At 35.6% G+C, this 17,374-nt stretch overlaps 1 protein-coding gene across 1 annotated transcript in view; it reads left to right on the forward strand.

The window, feature by feature from the left end:
- Window positions 1-382: 382 nt before the first annotated feature.
- The window catches only part of GABRA1 (gamma-aminobutyric acid type A receptor subunit alpha1), a 61,420-nt gene continuing 44,428 nt past the window's right edge, over window positions 383-17,374 (forward strand). Inside the window, exons 1-3 of the mRNA XM_077780767.1 lie at window positions 383-534; window positions 2,840-2,928; window positions 6,296-6,408. Of these exons, the coding sequence (XP_077636893.1) occupies window positions 2,855-2,928; window positions 6,296-6,408 (187 nt within the window). The 5' untranslated portion in view covers window positions 383-534; window positions 2,840-2,854. The remainder of the gene's footprint in view (window positions 535-2,839; window positions 2,929-6,295; window positions 6,409-17,374) is intronic.

Genomic DNA, 17,374 nt, shown 5'->3' on the forward strand with positions numbered 1-17,374 from the left:
ATGCCTCTAACCCTTTATACCCTTTCCTGCCTCATTTCTACTCCCCACCAAAAAGGGAAAGCTTGCAGCAGATTGTGGAAGGATTTGAGTCTGCAGCCAGAGAGAAGGGGATTAGGGCCAGAGCGATGCAAGTTAAATTGTGCTGCATATAAAAAATGGGCGGATTGGTCTCCAGATCCAGAGGCTGGTACCACCTTCCTTTCTAAAATAAAATCTCTCTGGCATGAAGTCACCGCCTATTTCACATCCGGTTTGCCCTGGGACGTATTACTACTGTCTTGGTAAAGAGAAATCTTTTGTTGTATAGCTGCAGATCGGATACTGGGAAGCAAATTTGGGTGTGAAATCTTCAGCAAAGGAGCACGCAGAGTCCATGATGGCTCAGACCGAGTGAGTGCGAGGCAGCGCGCGGACGCCGCTCCGCTCCCGGCGCGCGGGGACCGGCGGACTCGCGCCGGCTGCGGGCTCCCGGCGATTGCCTCTCGCACACTTTTCCCGGGTCTGGAGCGATCCTGAGCCCAGAGGGGGCCCGAGGTAAGTGCGGCTTCGGACCGCTGCACGCGCAGCTCTGAACGTGGCTTTTCGTGGCTCGAGAGACGGGAATGCTAGAGAAAAAAAGAGAAAGAGGGAACAGGACAAGAGCCTGATCCCACAGCAGGTAGAAACCGCGAATGTTTTTCTTTCAGGGTGAAAACCGCAGCGATATAGAAGCATTATTTTTTGCCCTCTCTCTGTACCTCTTCTTTTCTTTCCCCCTTTTCTTAGGCAGATGTGAATTTATCCCGCGGGGTGGGTGGTGACATGTTGTTTTCATTTTTTTTTTTTTCCAAGAGGGAGCTGGGATGAGGTGGGGAGGGGCTTTGGGGGGTATCGTCTAAAGTTAAGACGCTGGGACAGAAAACCTGTGTTAATATTCCATCCTTGGGAAGGCACTCTTTCATTCTGGCTGCAAAAATGCCTCTTTTCTCCTTTCCAGTGGACGCTGCTAAAATGCCCTCTGGTGCAGGGGTCTTTCTGGTTCTGAACCTGAAAAACTCAACTTCTCATTTGATATAGGTGGCATGGGATATAGGTGTTTGGCGGGTGTGTGTTTGGCAGGGGGGAGGTTGAAGGTGGAAAAGGGTAGGGAGGCAGCTTAGCATTTCTTTTAAACTATTATGTTTGTATTTGCAAGAAACTTTCTTGCTCAACAACTCAAGTGCCATGATAGGTTTGTTTTTCTTTGAAATGCCAGAGGAGGAGGAAAAGCTATGGTACCTTGCCTTGGGGTTTTGTTTTGTTTCATTTGCCCCTTTAGGAATCACCGTTTTAAAAATATATATCAAGACCAACAATTATTAATGGATAAGACAAATTGTTTTTCCTTCATAACCGATGTTGAAGATTAATGCAAGGATGAGTTATAACTGTGCAATTTAGATGCTACATTTTCACGTAACGATATTTACCCAATATTTCTTGTCATCTATGCCAAAACCGGTGACTAAATTAAGTAGGAACTATGAAGCTCACAGCTCTTATCTCTGGATCTAGACCATTTCACTCTAAACACATTAATTATGTTTCATTGCTTACATGCCTGTTTGTAATGGTTTTTACTGATATAAATGATCCCCAAGAGTGTGGAAAGCATTTGTGTAGATGTACTTAAAGGCATACCACATTAAACTATAGAGTGCTTAATGAAAAACATGCTTTAAAAGACATGCAATCCATTAATCACTCACTGTACTAAGGAGTATAGATTCAGGGAGGTGCTAATAAATACCTTTAACATTTCTCATGCTATAGCTGCCATTAATTATAGCTAATTAAATAAAGTGTTACCACATCTGCTCCTTACCCAGGTAGTGCACTGATTTTTAAAAATTGTCGCCTCAGATAGATCCTAGTTTTTCAAAATTCTCTAAGCTTTCCATACTCTTCCTTTCCTCCAGCATCCCACTATCAAGTCTAAAATTCGACAATCAGATGGTGATTGATTGCACTTTACCTAAGAGGGAAAAAAGATTCCCTTATTCATGCAAAGCAAAGCACTCTAGCTCCCATCTGTCTGAGATGAAACATTTTCTAGCAGCAACCTGGCAGAATTCAAGAGGGCTTAAAAGATATGTGTGGGCATGTTTGTATGCATTTACGTGAGTGTGGTTTGTGTGTATGAGAGAGATCAGCACATGGCTTGACTGTAAAGTGTGTCCTTTAGCCTCACAGAAGCATTAGTGAGCATATTTAACAAGGCAATCACAGGCAGAGAATATAAGCACGACTTCGGCATTCAACAGTGTGTTTCTTGTGTTTTTTTTTAAAAAGATAAATACAGTTGCTTCTGAAACCGAATTAAATCCAGAATTCAAAGGTGAATTCAGCCATTGAAACATATTAACCTACCCCATTTCAGCACCTAAGTATGTTCTCCCCGTTACAGACATCAGCTTAAAATTTTCAATGCACAGTTCAGGCATGGAAACTCAAATCACAAAGGTCAACATTCTCAGATGATAAACAAGAAGAGAGTAATTCAAACTATATTGGAAATATAAACCCTGGAGGAAAAAAAAACTCAGTTTTCATGTTGAGCAGTATTGTCACCTGAAAACATTTCAACTTGTATTCTTTTACAGGAGAAATTAAGGCACTGATATATTTCTGAATGGAAAAATGGAAGGAAAAGTAGAGAATGGATGGTCCAGGTTTCCATTGCTTCCAATGAGGTGTCATATCCCAGTGAGGTCATTTCCTGACTTCAAAGCATTCATCTGAACTGCCTCAGTCAGCCCTAGTGGTTATAACCTGATGTTTCCTGCAAGAGACATTGATCTCTACTTGTTCTACTTTTCAGCTGCACAAGCCCACGATGAAGAAAAGTCCGGGTCTCTCTGACTATCTTTGGGCCTGGACCCTCCTTCTGAGCACATTGACTGGAAGAAGGTGGGGGCACTTTATTTTAAATCTGCATGAGAATTTCTGTAACTTTTCACTTATTCTTTCAGGGGAAAGAAAATTGTCCTTGGATGAATTCATGACTAAGGGAATTCAAAAAACTTAACTGCAATAAAATTCCAACTAAGAATAAAGAAGAACACTATGAAAAAATAACCACCTTATTTGCGTGATAGTTAGAATACACTTAACACGCTTTTGTTAAAGGAATGTATTCATTCAACATTTAAATCTTAAATTGAACTTTTTACTGTTCAGTTGTAACAGAACAAAATAAATGGTTTCCTAGTTCATAGAAAAAGTTACTCCAATTAATGTCTCTGTGCTATGTGAGTTGATTTTCCAGCAAGAACATTTCTAGCCAGTTATAAAGATCATAGAGTAACTTGTGACTATATAAAAGTGTAAAGTTTAAAATAATATTTGTAATTTGAAAGTCATACGTCTCCATAAATGCATGTGCATATTCTGTTTTGAAACCATTATTTGTATCATCAATTAAGGCAGAATAGACCAAACAAATATTTGAGAACATTAAGTAAAATTGAACTTCTCTCTTTAAGCATAACTACTATGGAGACAAGTAATGATAAAAATTTAGTAATGTGCTTAACCATATTCAAAATATTTGCTAATGATCAAATCAAGCATATAAACATTTTATAGAAGCAATGACATAAATGACCAAAGAACCAAGAAGAACGAAAGATACTTCTTTATATGCCTTTATATTTCTTCCATAGTCTACTCCTATGGCCCGTAAGAAAGTCTTAGACGTATTATAAACACCTAAGGTTCTTCAAAATGTAATGGAAAGTGAACTCTCATGAATTAAGGTGGAGAGAAGGACTGGTCTGGAAAGATAAGAATTTAAGAGGATTTTTTGCATTGGGAAGTTGTCTGTTTTTATTTTTTGCTATTTTGTGTGGTAAATAATGACTACCAGATGAAGAAGAAGAGATTCACTATTACCAGATACTCTTAATCTGAGGAGTTAAATGTTCTTCATTGCTTTTGAAAAATTATAAGAAGTGTTACTATTGTAATGACCTGTAGATGGAGTTAGTGCACAGTGTTTTATTATATAGTGGTTCATATGGAATCAAAATCAGGTACTGTAACTGACATTTCTCTTCAAATTATATTTTCAGTTTAGGAAAGCTTACGTTGGCATAAGTATTTAAGAGCAGTAAACAACCTTGATCTTTATCCTGGGGTTATTTTCTGACAATTACAACTGGACATGGTAAATTAGAAGTAGAGATAAAGAATAACCTGATTAGAAAAATCACAAGAAATAAAGATTACTTTTCCGTTTGGGATAGCAGAACTAGTTTTCTGGGAGGGAGGGAAAAGTCTCTTTTGGCATTTGTATTTCAATGAATGCAATTGCTGGAAATGACATTTATAAGATAAAACCAGACATAAAACATTTCCTGAATTTGGTATAAGCTTAAACACAAAGAAAATGCAGGAAAAGGTAATAACTGCATATTTTAGGAATCCTATCAGCAATCTAATTGTGCTCTGTCACGTCACCCTGTCTCATATTTTTCTCTTCTTATTTCACTGCTTTCTTCCTTTGACTCCTTGATCAGGCCCTCTTCACAACTTAAAGTGTACTAGCATTTCTTTCCCACCTTTATCAAGATGACCTTCCAATATCCTTGAAAGATGCATGCATGGCAGTTCGTTTGTGACAAGTTTTTATAAATAATTGCATTCAGACAACTATTTTATGCTTTATTGGTGTTACCTACTAATGAGATATCCTGGAAGACACAGAGCTCAGTGAAAATTTGATTTAAAAAACTAGTAAGAAGTTTAATTTTGCCAAAGGAGAGTAAACTCAATCTGTATGGTAGTAATGTCAAATTTAGGAGAATGAGAAATTGTTTCATAGAGGTGCATTTCATATACTGAATATCTTGCAGAGCTTTTAGTTATAATAGCTTCATTACATTAAAATTTTATCAGAGAAATGGCCATTGAATTTTGCCAGTATAAGATTATTTTTTTAAAAATAGTGTTTGTTTTTGAAATGATACTTTGATTATATTTCTAGTTCTGCTCAAATAAATGAATCCTGGTTTCAAATGTTACTTTTTTATTTTTACATTGAGTAGTAATAAAAACACACAACAGTGAAGCCAAAAGCATATTAGGTTGAAAGTATGAAAGTAATATTTTTGTAGCATTTTTTAGTTTACACTCTGTATTCATTTTCCTTTACTCAAGGTCAGAGCTATTATTGAAATATGTCAGTGACTGTGATCCACCCTAAGATTGAAAATTCTTCTCTCAAAGGATTCTGGAGGTGTCATCCTAATCATTACATAAAATACTAATTCAATGAGCATAAATGATAATGTGATTGATATAAGAAATACACAGTATTTGAACCGTGGTCACTATGTGGTTGAAACTAAAAGATTAATGGTAAGGGGTAAGAACTATACTTGCAACTGAAAAGATTGAAATAGAAACAATATACCAGTATAGAAGAATAGAATTAAATTTTAGACTAAAAGTTGAAGAAAACTGAGTTCGAGTTTAAGCTCTGCTCACAAATAGCTGTGTTTTCTTAAACAAAATGCTAATATTGTCCACACTACAGTTTAGTGAACCATAAATTAAGAATATTGGAACACATCTTTTTTCAAGGTATCTTTTACTTTTAAGACAGAAATGACAAAAATTCAATTAGAGGTTTGAATAGACACATTATAAGAATTGGTACATAGACCTTAGGGGAATGGAAATTACACACTGATTTGAAACTATAATTATCCTAAGAAACAAGTTTAAACTATTTGTCTCATCTAAATACCCTGAAAGAACATCAGAAGGACAAAGATAGATATAAAAAAAGCGGACTGAAGGAAGAGTATGTTGTTAGGTGAAATCTTAGACTAATGCTGCATGTTAATTAAATGAAAACAAAATTATTAATTTGGTAGCTCATACATACATTTTTTTAATTTTGGAAGAGGTTTGACAGATTTCTTTTTCTGTCCCTAGCATGCATTAAGATTTTTGCTTGCCCAGAGAAAACATGCATTAAGCATTGTATATATGCTGAAATTTATACATATAAAGAGACAAAAGGCATTTCCTGTAATTTTACTTCCATAGTAGAAATATTAGAATAAAGAACTTATCATCTGTGAGAACAAATATGAGAAAATGGTAGAAATTAAAATATTACTTTTTTTTTTTACTTTACTAGAAGGAATTTTCAAATTAAGATTCAATAGAAAATAAGGTAGGAAAATCCAAGAAAGGCTTTATTTGGGAAAAGGTTTTAATAGAAATGTATAATTTAGATTAATACCTTCCCTTATGCTTTTTTCAGCTATGGACAACCCTCATTACAAGATGAACTTAAAGACAATACCACAGTCTTCACCAGGATTTTGGACCGACTCCTAGATGGTTATGACAATCGTCTGCGACCAGGATTGGGAGGTGGGTCACACTGTTGTGTTTTTATTTTAGAGATTTTAAATTGTTACTAATGAAGCCTTGCTTTCCTTCTAAATGGTAGAGTAATAAGAATGGCAGTATGTAGCTTAATGGACTAATCCTATTTTTAATAGATGGCTCAATGTTAATTCAATTTACTATGGTAGTTCTGTGCACAAACCTATATGTAGTAAAAGATAGATACAAACTTCTCATAATTACATTAAAATGTTACGTTTACTTAGCAATCATAATGTTTTCTGTGCAATGACTTGATTATCCAGGGGAAAATGAAGATAATATTCTCCCAGCCCAAAGACTACATCTACTTCATTTGACATTGCTATGTTTGCATTGAATTCAAGTAGATTATCTCTGAGCCTAATGCTCTAAACATTTATTTTGGAATATTACATATTGATCCACTATTTTGCATTAGATTGGCACCAACTGTGGGATAAAACGTAAATGTGATAGATGGTAATATTTTTAAGCATCCATTTGACCTTAAGCCTTAATTTTTTGTAGTAAAAATATATATTTTTCTCTATTTACCAATTAATTGGTTACACTAATGAGTTTCTGCTTAGGAAGAAAATAGCACTTAATAATAGAATATTTATAAAAATGAGAGTAAATAGTGATAGATGTTACACACTTATTTGAATAACCTTTGAGTAAGATAATCAACCAATCTTATTTAGTTAAACAAAGACTAATGAAGCCAAAACAAAATATTGACCTCAGAGTAAAACAAGGGAAGCAAGGAAGCACATTATTGTTTAAATTTACATAGGAAACCTAGGTGAGAATCTATGATTTCCAGCTATAGCTAATGCTGCACCTCCTCTGAAGCATGTGTTAGCAACTATTTAATAGCAATATTTAAATAACAATTAAGTGGCAATATTAAGAAAGTCATCTTTTCTTCACTTAGATAGCCAACATATACAAAAAATAAGAAGCTTAAGCATACAAATTTTGATTTTAAAACTGAATGGTAACCTGGATTTAGAGTCAATCTTTTAATATTTTGGATAGTATAATCACATGGATGGGGATCATGGGTCTGTTTTGAGGCTGCCAAATGCCATTAGTGTCTCAGAGGCTTAAGAGGAACTGCTGTGTCAAAGACAACACTCGCATATATCTCAGAGGTCTTACCAGGTGTTTTTTTCTTGTCAATTTCAAATATTCAATCTTGGACACACTGTGCAAATTCCTCCAGGTGTAAATTCCACCTAGTTTTCCTTTTCTGCATTCTTAGGGAAAAAATCTTGAGGAACAAAGATATATCGTTCAGAAAATGGAGTGCATAGCTGTGTATGTAATGTATTGCAATAATGTTTGTGTATATCTAAACATCTCAGTTGGCTTCAGGAAAATTGTTCTTAAATCATAAAATTTGAAATAAATCACAAAGAGTGCAGGCAGGGGATGAATGTACAAAATGAAGAAGCAGGATAGTGATAGAACTTTTAGAAAGTAAGACTTCTGAAGTATTAATGGGCATGCATCTGATTCCTTTACTTCCTGCTCCATGATATCAATCCTTACTAAATCATCAGAGTTTTATAATGCATCTAGAAAACGTTTTCATTCTGGTTTAAGAAATTCCATCTAATACTTCAACATGTAAATATGACTAGTCTCTGTAAGCTCTATGTGCATAATTTTCAGTTTGTTAAAGGATTTTAAATACACACAAATGTGTATACACACACACACACCTTTAATGATCAGCTGTATGGTTGTATTGTTGTTTGGAGTATAAGTAATAGACCCTGACTGCTCATTGATGTTTAATTATATATCATAACTCTTATATAAATGTGTATGTTAACTCTTTAATCAAATATAGTGTAAGCAGGAAGTATTTTACCTACTTCTTATTGCACACCCGGGTCTTATAGAGACACAGAACTTGAGGATGTATAAGGTAGACTAAGAATGATTTGAAAAGCTAATTTTCAAGAACTGAGATATGGTAGATTTATTAACAGAAACAACTACATTGACTCACATTGCAACATTACTGCTTTGTTAGAATTTATTTTTAATACCTATTTAATGCCTCTAATAACAAAAAAAATGTGTATTTAAAGAACAGAAATCATAGGTAGCCAAATGTAGTCAAGATATATTCTTTTTAATTGAAATGGATAAAATGTGCTATAATAGTAGAGAATTAAAGGATTCAAGAAAACTTGAAAGAATGCATATGCTTTAATCTTTGCTAAAGATAACTTTTCTGATATTTATGATTCCTGGAAGCAATGATTTTAAGGCTATGATAGACAAAACAAATTGAAAAGTAGCTCAAGTTTTTGCTTCTGTTTCTATTTTATATATCATCCTGAAATGTACTATAATTAAATCTGATAAACTTGAGAGTTATGAGGAAGCTTTAATACTGACTCACTTAATTTTTATTAATTTTCTTGGAATGCAGTTTTTAGTCATAGGGATATACCGGCATGTGTTTATTACGTGTATCTCCAGAGTCATCAATATTTTTAAGTACATCTTGAAAATGTCTCTCTGTCTTTAGAAAACTACACCTTAAATATTAAATGTAGTTTTAGATTTTTTTCAAAAACACAATCAGCTACAGAATTAGAAAAATATTACCCCCATGATTTCTGGATGCTATTAGCTGAAATTACTGAATACATTTTTCTCTGTAGTTATTTACTTTCATTTCTTGGGCATAGATTTGTACTAAGTATGACATACATTGCAGTAGATCTCCATTGAAAAAAGGTGTACCTTTGTTGTTGTTGTTACATGATCCGTTTGCTTCTTTATCTACCCATTTTTACAGATGAGAAGTCCATGTAGAGCAATACTTGAAAGATTATCATTAGCTTCTGAGAGGGTTAAAGTTTCCTCTTAATAGCTTTATGATCACAACCGAGAAAATCTCTTGCAAGAGAAATGGGCCCACTCTCCTCTCTATTAGAACAAAAGTCTGGTTTTATGAAAAGAATAACATTATGCAGAAGGCAGAGATATTTTATTCTGAATGCCCTCTGAAGGTATAGAAAAGTGATAAGCTGAGACTGGAGACAAATGTAAGAAATTCTTGTATGTGCAAATTCATCATGACCTGTTTATCAGAAAAACACATTGCCATCCAAAGGTATAGCAATAGTCTTTGGAGATACACACAGTGGATCTAATAACTAAGAAACTAAATATGTAGCTTGGTTCGTCTAGATAATAGAAACCAGTTTGCAGATATTGTTGCACTGTATAAAAAAATCTACCTTTTCAGAGCCCAGAGAGCAATCCTGAGAAAATGGTAGGGTCACATAAAGAAAGATAACCTGGAAAGAACTTTTCTCTTCCTTCCTTCCTCCCTCCCTCCCTTCTTTCCTCTCTTCTTTTGTTCCTTCCTTCCTTCCTTTCACTTGCAACAGAAGAAATAAAAAGGAATATAATATGTGGAATTCTAATGATAGAATGTACTGTATTCAGGAACAAAAGAGAACAATAAGCTGGCTATGTTTATATTTTATTTTTTAAACTTTTAACATTTATTTATTTTTTGAGAGACAGAGAGAGATAGTATGAGCAAGGGAGGGGCAGAGAGAGAGGAAGGCACAGAATCTCAAGCAGGCTTCAGGCTCTGAGCTGTCTGACCAGAGCCTGACATGGAGCTCCAATCCACAAACTGTAAAATTATGACCTTAACCAGAAGTCGGACGCTCAAAGGACTGAGCCACTCAGGCGCCCTAGCCATGTTCATGTTTTAAATACAAAGTTAATGAAGAAATCTTTAAATAGACTCAAATTGAAATAATCAGTAGCCATAAAACACAAAACAAAACTGCCAGAAATTGTGGAATTCATTTTATATAAAAATCTCTTTTTATGAGGCAAGGTGTAGAGGGCTGTTTCTTCTTTGCAACTAGGGACTAAAGAATGTTTTTGAAAGGCTCTTGCCTAAAGCCAGGTCATTACAGAATACAATGGTTGCGGAGAGGAGAAGGTAAAAGCCAGAAAGAATGGCAAGATGAGAAAGGAAAGGTTACAGAAGAAAGGTAAGCAAAAGAGGGTATTGAAAATAAGGAGAGGAAGGGCACCTGGGTGGCTCACTTAGTAAGCATCCCACACTTGACTTGTCTCAGGTCATGATCTCAGGGTTGTGGGATGGAGCCCCATGTCTGGCCTGAGCATGGACCCTACTTAAGATTTTCTCTCTCCGCCTCCTCTTCCCTACCCCTGCCTCTCAATCAATCAATCAATGCAAGTAAGAAGAGGCAAGTGATAGGGATAGAGAAAGTAAAGAAGAAAAACAGAGAAGATGGTAAAAGAAAGGACTCTCTGTCACGAAGATGGGTAGGCTCAGGTGTTCCTTGATTAATCAAGATTCCTCTTTTCTTTTTAAATGAGGACCAAACCGAACACATTCTGAAACGGTTCACTTTCCAGAGGTTTCTCCTTATTGACCATGATTAAATTATATTAAAGAAGCCTGAATTTTCTCCAACTTCCTAAAGAGTTAAATGATACAGTCCCTGAATTGCTACCATCTGAGTTAAATTTCAGCCAGTATCACATTGGTTTCTCCTGAGCTCTTGATGGCGGACAAAAACAGCCCATACACATAGATCCCGAACTCAATTCTGAAGGGAGGTTTCAGTTTTTAAGGATAGGTAATGCCCTTCCAGTGACATCCTTTCCTTTTGCCCAGCCTTCTATACAGGCTACATTTTATCAATGATAGGACAAAATCCCAGGGTGAACAGGGCTGATGTTTGCAGTTTGTTGTCTGGAAAATACCACCAGGCTGAAGGGTTGCCCTTCCCCCTGTTCACAGTGTTCTTAAGCTTCTTGCTTATGAAAGACCTTTTCTTCTATAAACAATTTTATTTCATTCCTTGGAAAACTGATTACGGTAAAACCGTTTTTTAAAAGCTTATTTATTTATTTTGAGAGCGACAGCGAGAGCATGAGCACAAGCAAGGGAAAGGCAGAGTGAGATAGGGAGAGAAGAAAAATCTTTTTTAAAAAAATTTTATTTCTGAGAGAGAGAGAGACAGCATGAACAGGGGAGGGTGAGAGAGAGAGGGAGACACAGAATCCGAAACAGGCTCCAGGCTCTGAGCTGGCTGTCAGCATAGAGTCCGACGGGGGGCTCAAACCGACGAACCATAAGATGGTGACCTGAGCCAAAGTCAGACACTTAACCAACTGAGCCACCCAGGTATCCCGAGACCAGAAAAATCTTTTTTTTTTTTTAAATTTTTTTTTTAATGTTTTATTTATTTCTAGGAGAGAGAGAGAGACAGCATGAGCCGGGGAGGGTCAGAGAGAGAGGGAGACACAGAATCCGAAACAGGCTCCAGGCTCTGAGCTGGCAGTCAGCACAGAGCCCGACGCGGGGCTCGAACCCACGAACCGCGAGATCATGACCTAAGCGAAAGTCGGACGCTTAACCGACTAAGCCACCCAGGCGCCCCCCGAGACCAGAAAAATCTTAAGTGGGCTCCATGCAGTCAGCTCAGAGCCTAACGCGCTGGGCTCCTTCCCAAGAAATGTGAGATCAAGACCTGAACAAAACTCCAGAGCAAGCCTGCTCAACTGCTCACCTGAGTGAGCCACCCAGGTGCCCCAGGGTAAAACCATTTTTAAATGAAACTCAAACAGGATAATGCTAAAGGAATGATATCTTGGTTGAGGCACATTTTCAAGGGATTACAGAACTTTTCACTCTCACCCTCCCTGTAACAGTAGTTTCTAGAAATATTATAATTTCTTTATATTGCCTTAAGTTTAACCTCAATAAATAACATCTAGGGTGATGGATGCCTCTCAAAGATTTTATCATTAAGCCAAAAAGATGAAGATGGTAAAGGAAAGAGAGTGAATGTATACTCATCACATGATAAACCCAGGTGGATTGGAGGAAAAGTAGATAGCTAAATGAGTAGTTAAGAATGTGGGTAGATAATGTACTTTATTTGTTCCTACTACACTCTTAACAGATATTTAGTTAAGATTTTCTCCTTTTTCCTGTAAGTCTTCTAGATTTGGACTTTTTATTTATTTCTCTCATAGCTTACTTGAATCTATCATTTAGATGAATATTTGGAGCTGGAATATAATTAGGGTTTTCTCTCAAGGTAACCTTGTTAAGCACTAACATAATACTTAAGGAACAATCTTATGTTTCAAAGCAAACTTTCTCCTTATCTTCCTAATTTTCCCAGTTTTGGATTTGTTATGCTATATAAGACCTTTTAGACTTCTTTTGGCCCAATTATTGCAAGAGATCTCAGCTTTATGATGTAAACATCTCCAACTAAGGAAGGTGAATGGCTTGGATATGCGCGAAGCTGGCAAAATGGTGTTGACTCCTTGGGGAATTAGTTTGGGATCTTCAGTTATGGTTCATTTTGCATCAGAATAAGTAAAGGTGGAAAACTAAGTGCTCTGGAAAAAAAGCAGATTGACTTTTGTGAAATTTTGTTAACTTTGTAAAGTTTAGATGAGTGGGGATCAAGAAAGCAGTATCATTTACATCTTTGTCAAAATTCAACTTTGTATTATTTGTATTATTATTTGTATCCTGTGTGATGTTGAGATCAGAAGCAACCATTTTATTCATGTTCAATGGAAGCTAACACATACATTTAAAATTTATATTAAACAGCCAGAATTGCAAAACTTAAGAGGCTGAGATATTAAGAGGACAATGTGATGGCTTTTGGCAGAATAAAAAGATTCTAAGTTACTGACAATATCCAAAACAGTTTAAAAGGTTTGATTCATCCAGTATTTTTTGTTGGTGGTAGTGGTGTTATTTACTTTGCCAGATAATGGTCTTGAGTATTGTCATTTGAAATTGGTCTCTGGGATCCTTCTTTCTGAATTTGCTGTAGTTTTATTTGGTGCTTTTAATGTGAGGTCTGAAGCCAGTGCTCAGACTGTGGCATAATGTAACCATTTCCACAGAAATACTGTATCTAGACATCCCATAATTCAGTTGAATTTTCGAGAAAAAACAGTTACCAAGAAACCCAAGAGGAATTGTTAAAATGAACAGAGAGCACCTTTTAACCTTTACTGGCTGAGATCTCCAGTCAGCTCTTGAAGCCAGCTTGTCTAATGAATACAACCTAGATACCCAAAGGAATGTTATAGCATGTTTAGAAACTTTCTACTCTCATCTTTTCCTGTAGTATATAAATCATCTTCCTATCAGTGCCAAGTTCCTGAGATAAAATGTAGCCAATGAGATTATGCTCAAATTATAAAGACCAAATTATTAGTGAACAGGTGCAGTTTATTTTTTGTGCAGTTATTTTTGAAAATTTTATAGTTTTTATTTCTCATCTTCATTATAGAACCAATGTAGAATATTTTAAAAAAATGTTTTCTGTAGATGAGTGTGCTTTTTCCAGGTAGAATCTGAACCTCTTCTTTGAAAAATAATCCTGTAGTGTTTCTGAGATGAGAGACTGCAGTTTGGAAAATTTGAGAGAAAATAAAATTCTAAGTGGATGCCATATTCCTCCAAGAGTGCTATAGTTTAGTTTAATCTCATGTAACTAAAATGGTATGAAGGGAACAGGAAGTATGCCTCAAAGCTGTTATAGGTTATACAGTTTTGATCAAAACTTAATATAGACCAAAAGAAACTCATTTCTCCAACACAGCCATCATATTCTTCTCTAACAGTTACTCTCTCCCAGTAGAAACTGCATATAATATAAGGAAGAAGGAGGGAATTTCTCAGTGGAAATGAGATTAATCTCTGCCACAATAAAATTTACCTTTTTTTTTTTTTTTTTGTCCTGGAAGATACCTGTATCATTTGAGTACTTAGAACCTGAAAACACAAAAGGATTAGGGATTGATTAGATATCTTGAAATGGGAATTTATAACCCATATCCAGATATAGAGGCTGTAGGCAGCCACAATTAAGTAGCTCTGCATATCAGCTAGGGAAAGTTGCCAACTATTCTAAAGAATTTAAGGAATGAAAATGAAGGATAGGGAGCAAAAAGTATTGCCCCAGGCATATTGGCAGGGAGTTGAAACATTGCCCATTCCAAGAGTACACGCTGATAGTTATGTAGGGAGCCCAGAATATTTTCAATTTCCAAACAGGACTATTTCCAAGTGGGATTTTAAGATATACTTTATTATGATGACTAATGTTAGTCCATTTAGTCTCCATATAGTGACTGCCTCTCTGAATTAATAGACAGAAAATAACTTAAAGGAGGCAATAAACCTCCCTCATAAGTTATAAGTCCACAGAACAGGGCCTAGTGAATATTACTCTGAGTTCTTCAGCAGACAGCATTTCCAGGAAAAATATGGCCAATACTGTATTAAATAAATTGTTGAGATAGGCATTACTAATAAACCACCACCTGTAATTCTTCACTGTTGATTCCTTCTTCCTTCTATTTTTTTTATTACACTCTTATAATGCATTATTCACACAGCATCAACTTTCTTCTTAAACTGCAAGTAACATAATTTCAACTCATTACCCAAAGGCTTCTTATTGCATTAGAATAAATGCCAACTGCTTGGTGAAATGCACAGATCTCTTTAGGTGTGGCCCCACTTGCAGTAGAGTGTCATCTTGTACCATGACCATCAGCATCACCAGACTCCAGTTATATTACTCAATTTTCTGTTTCTTAAACTTCACACATTTATTCTTGCCTTAGATCTTGTTCTTTCCAAAATCTCCTTTGTCTTTCCCTTTTGCTCATCCTTGAATGTTTCTCATTATTGAGATCTCAGTTCAAAGTTATCTCTTCAAAAGCCATTCTTTCAGAGCATGTATAATGATCTGAAATTAATTTGCATACTTTATGTATGTGTTTGTATATAACTATATATGTAATTTTATCTATTGCCTTCCAATGATCTACCAATCTATGTTTCTAATCTATCATCTACTTATATTTCCCATCCTTGTTTCTAATCTAGATAAATGTTTTCCCCAAGACTAAAAGATAAGCTACAGAACAGGAACATTTGTACTTTTCTTCATAGTATTTCTACAACTTAGAACAGTGCCTGCCTGACATATAGAAAATGCTCAATAAACATTTGCTAGTTAAATTAATGTACCCAAAAAACACACCTCAAAGTGTTCTTGGCATCAAATCTTATTCCACCATAATTCCAGTGTGATGCAGTCCACTGTACAAGTATTATTTCTCCACTGAAAAGGCAAGAAAACAGGCTCAGAGAGATTAAAAGATTGTACCTAACATCACACAGCTGGTTCTCCAGGAGTATCAGAGTTAAAATCTGAGTGTTTTCACTTTTAATCCAATGTGCTTACTTCTTACTATACTACACTGCTTTCCTCATTTCTGCCTCAAGCACTAATCATCTTTTTGAATTATCACTTCAAAACATCTGTTATTTCAATACTTATCAGCAAGATATCAACATTGTAAGAAATCCCTGGTAAAAACAAATTTACTGTTGTCTAGCAGCTATAGAGTATATACTCTAGTGTGTGTGTGTGTGTATTTGTATGTGTGTATATATATAAAGCATATAAATATATATAAATCATAAATATAAAACACATAAAGTACTTATATGTATGTGTCTAAAGCATATCTTTGAAGGTTATGCTTCTTCAAAGACTGATTTTAATTGGTTTACTTATTATAAATTTTATTTACATTGATGTACTATTTTAAGATATCCCCAGAGCACCTGGGAGGCTCAGTGGATGAAACATCTGACTCTTCATTTCAGCTCATGATTTCATGATTTCATGATTTCACATTCATGGGATCAAGCCCTGTGTCAGGCTCTACACTGACAGGACTGAGCCTACTTGGAATTCTCTCTCTCTCCCCTCTCTCTGCCCCACTCCCACTCACACACACGTGCTCTCTCTCTCTCTTTCAAAATAAATAAATAAATGTTAAATAAGATAACCCCAATCACTGTAATAATAATCACCACCATCATCATAATCTCATTTTACACGATTCCATGATTATCCCTTTGACACTTGAACATGCATATAAATTTATATAAATTTGAAAGACTGTTGATCTTTTTTTTTTTACAATGGACAGGAATGGGTTATTGTGAAGAATATACTTTAAAATATTTATTTGTTAATTAATCTACTCTTTGAACGTTTCCTCCAACTGACTTATTTTAATCGATTTCAATTTTCAGACAATTTCCTGATTACATAAGGGGTCCATTCATGTTTAACTTTGACTAGCTGTAAAATCATTCCAGCTGAACTTCATTAGAAGTTCCTGACTCATGTTGTGCATTTTTAAAGAGAATATGTGAAACATAAAATTATCTTCACTTTTTCTCATGAGATCCATAGAAAGGCCTTGAGTATTTTCTCAATATTTCTAACAACACTTTTGAGGTGAGTGCTAAGTCAATAGAGTCCATGGAGCTCCTGGGCAGTTCAGTCAGTTAAGCATTCGACTTGGGCTCAGGTCATGATCTCACTGGTTTATGGGCTTGAGCCCCATGTTGGGCTCTGTGCTGACAGCTCAGAGCCTGGAGCCTGCTTCAGATTCTGTGTCTCCCTCTCTCTTTCTGCCCCTCCCCCACTTGTGTTTGTCTCTGTCTCTCAGAAATAAGTAAAAATTAATAATTTAATATTTTTTTAAAAAAAAGAAGTCCAGCACTAAAGCATATGACTTGGATTCTAATATTCTAATGTTACTATTATGTATATATAAACACCCTTCATGGGAATTTATGAGGGTTTCAAGTTGGAAAAGAGGTTCCAATATTGAGAAAAGGAAGGTTCCTCAACAATGCTCCTATATCTCAGCCAAAGCACATACCTCCTAGGAGCAAATCTTTCGTTTAAGCCTAGTCCTGGATCTAAAGAGGTTTTGATTTCAAACCATCATTTCTTTGCCAAACAGGCAAGTTAACCATCTCACTTTTTAAAGTTTGACTAAAGTACATTCATAACAGTCCTCTATC

This window comes from Crocuta crocuta, unplaced genomic scaffold (assembly GCF_008692635.1).
Source record: "Crocuta crocuta isolate KB4526 unplaced genomic scaffold, BGI_CrCroc_1.0 scaffold343, whole genome shotgun sequence".
Taxonomy (NCBI): domain Eukaryota; kingdom Metazoa; phylum Chordata; class Mammalia; order Carnivora; family Hyaenidae; genus Crocuta; species Crocuta crocuta.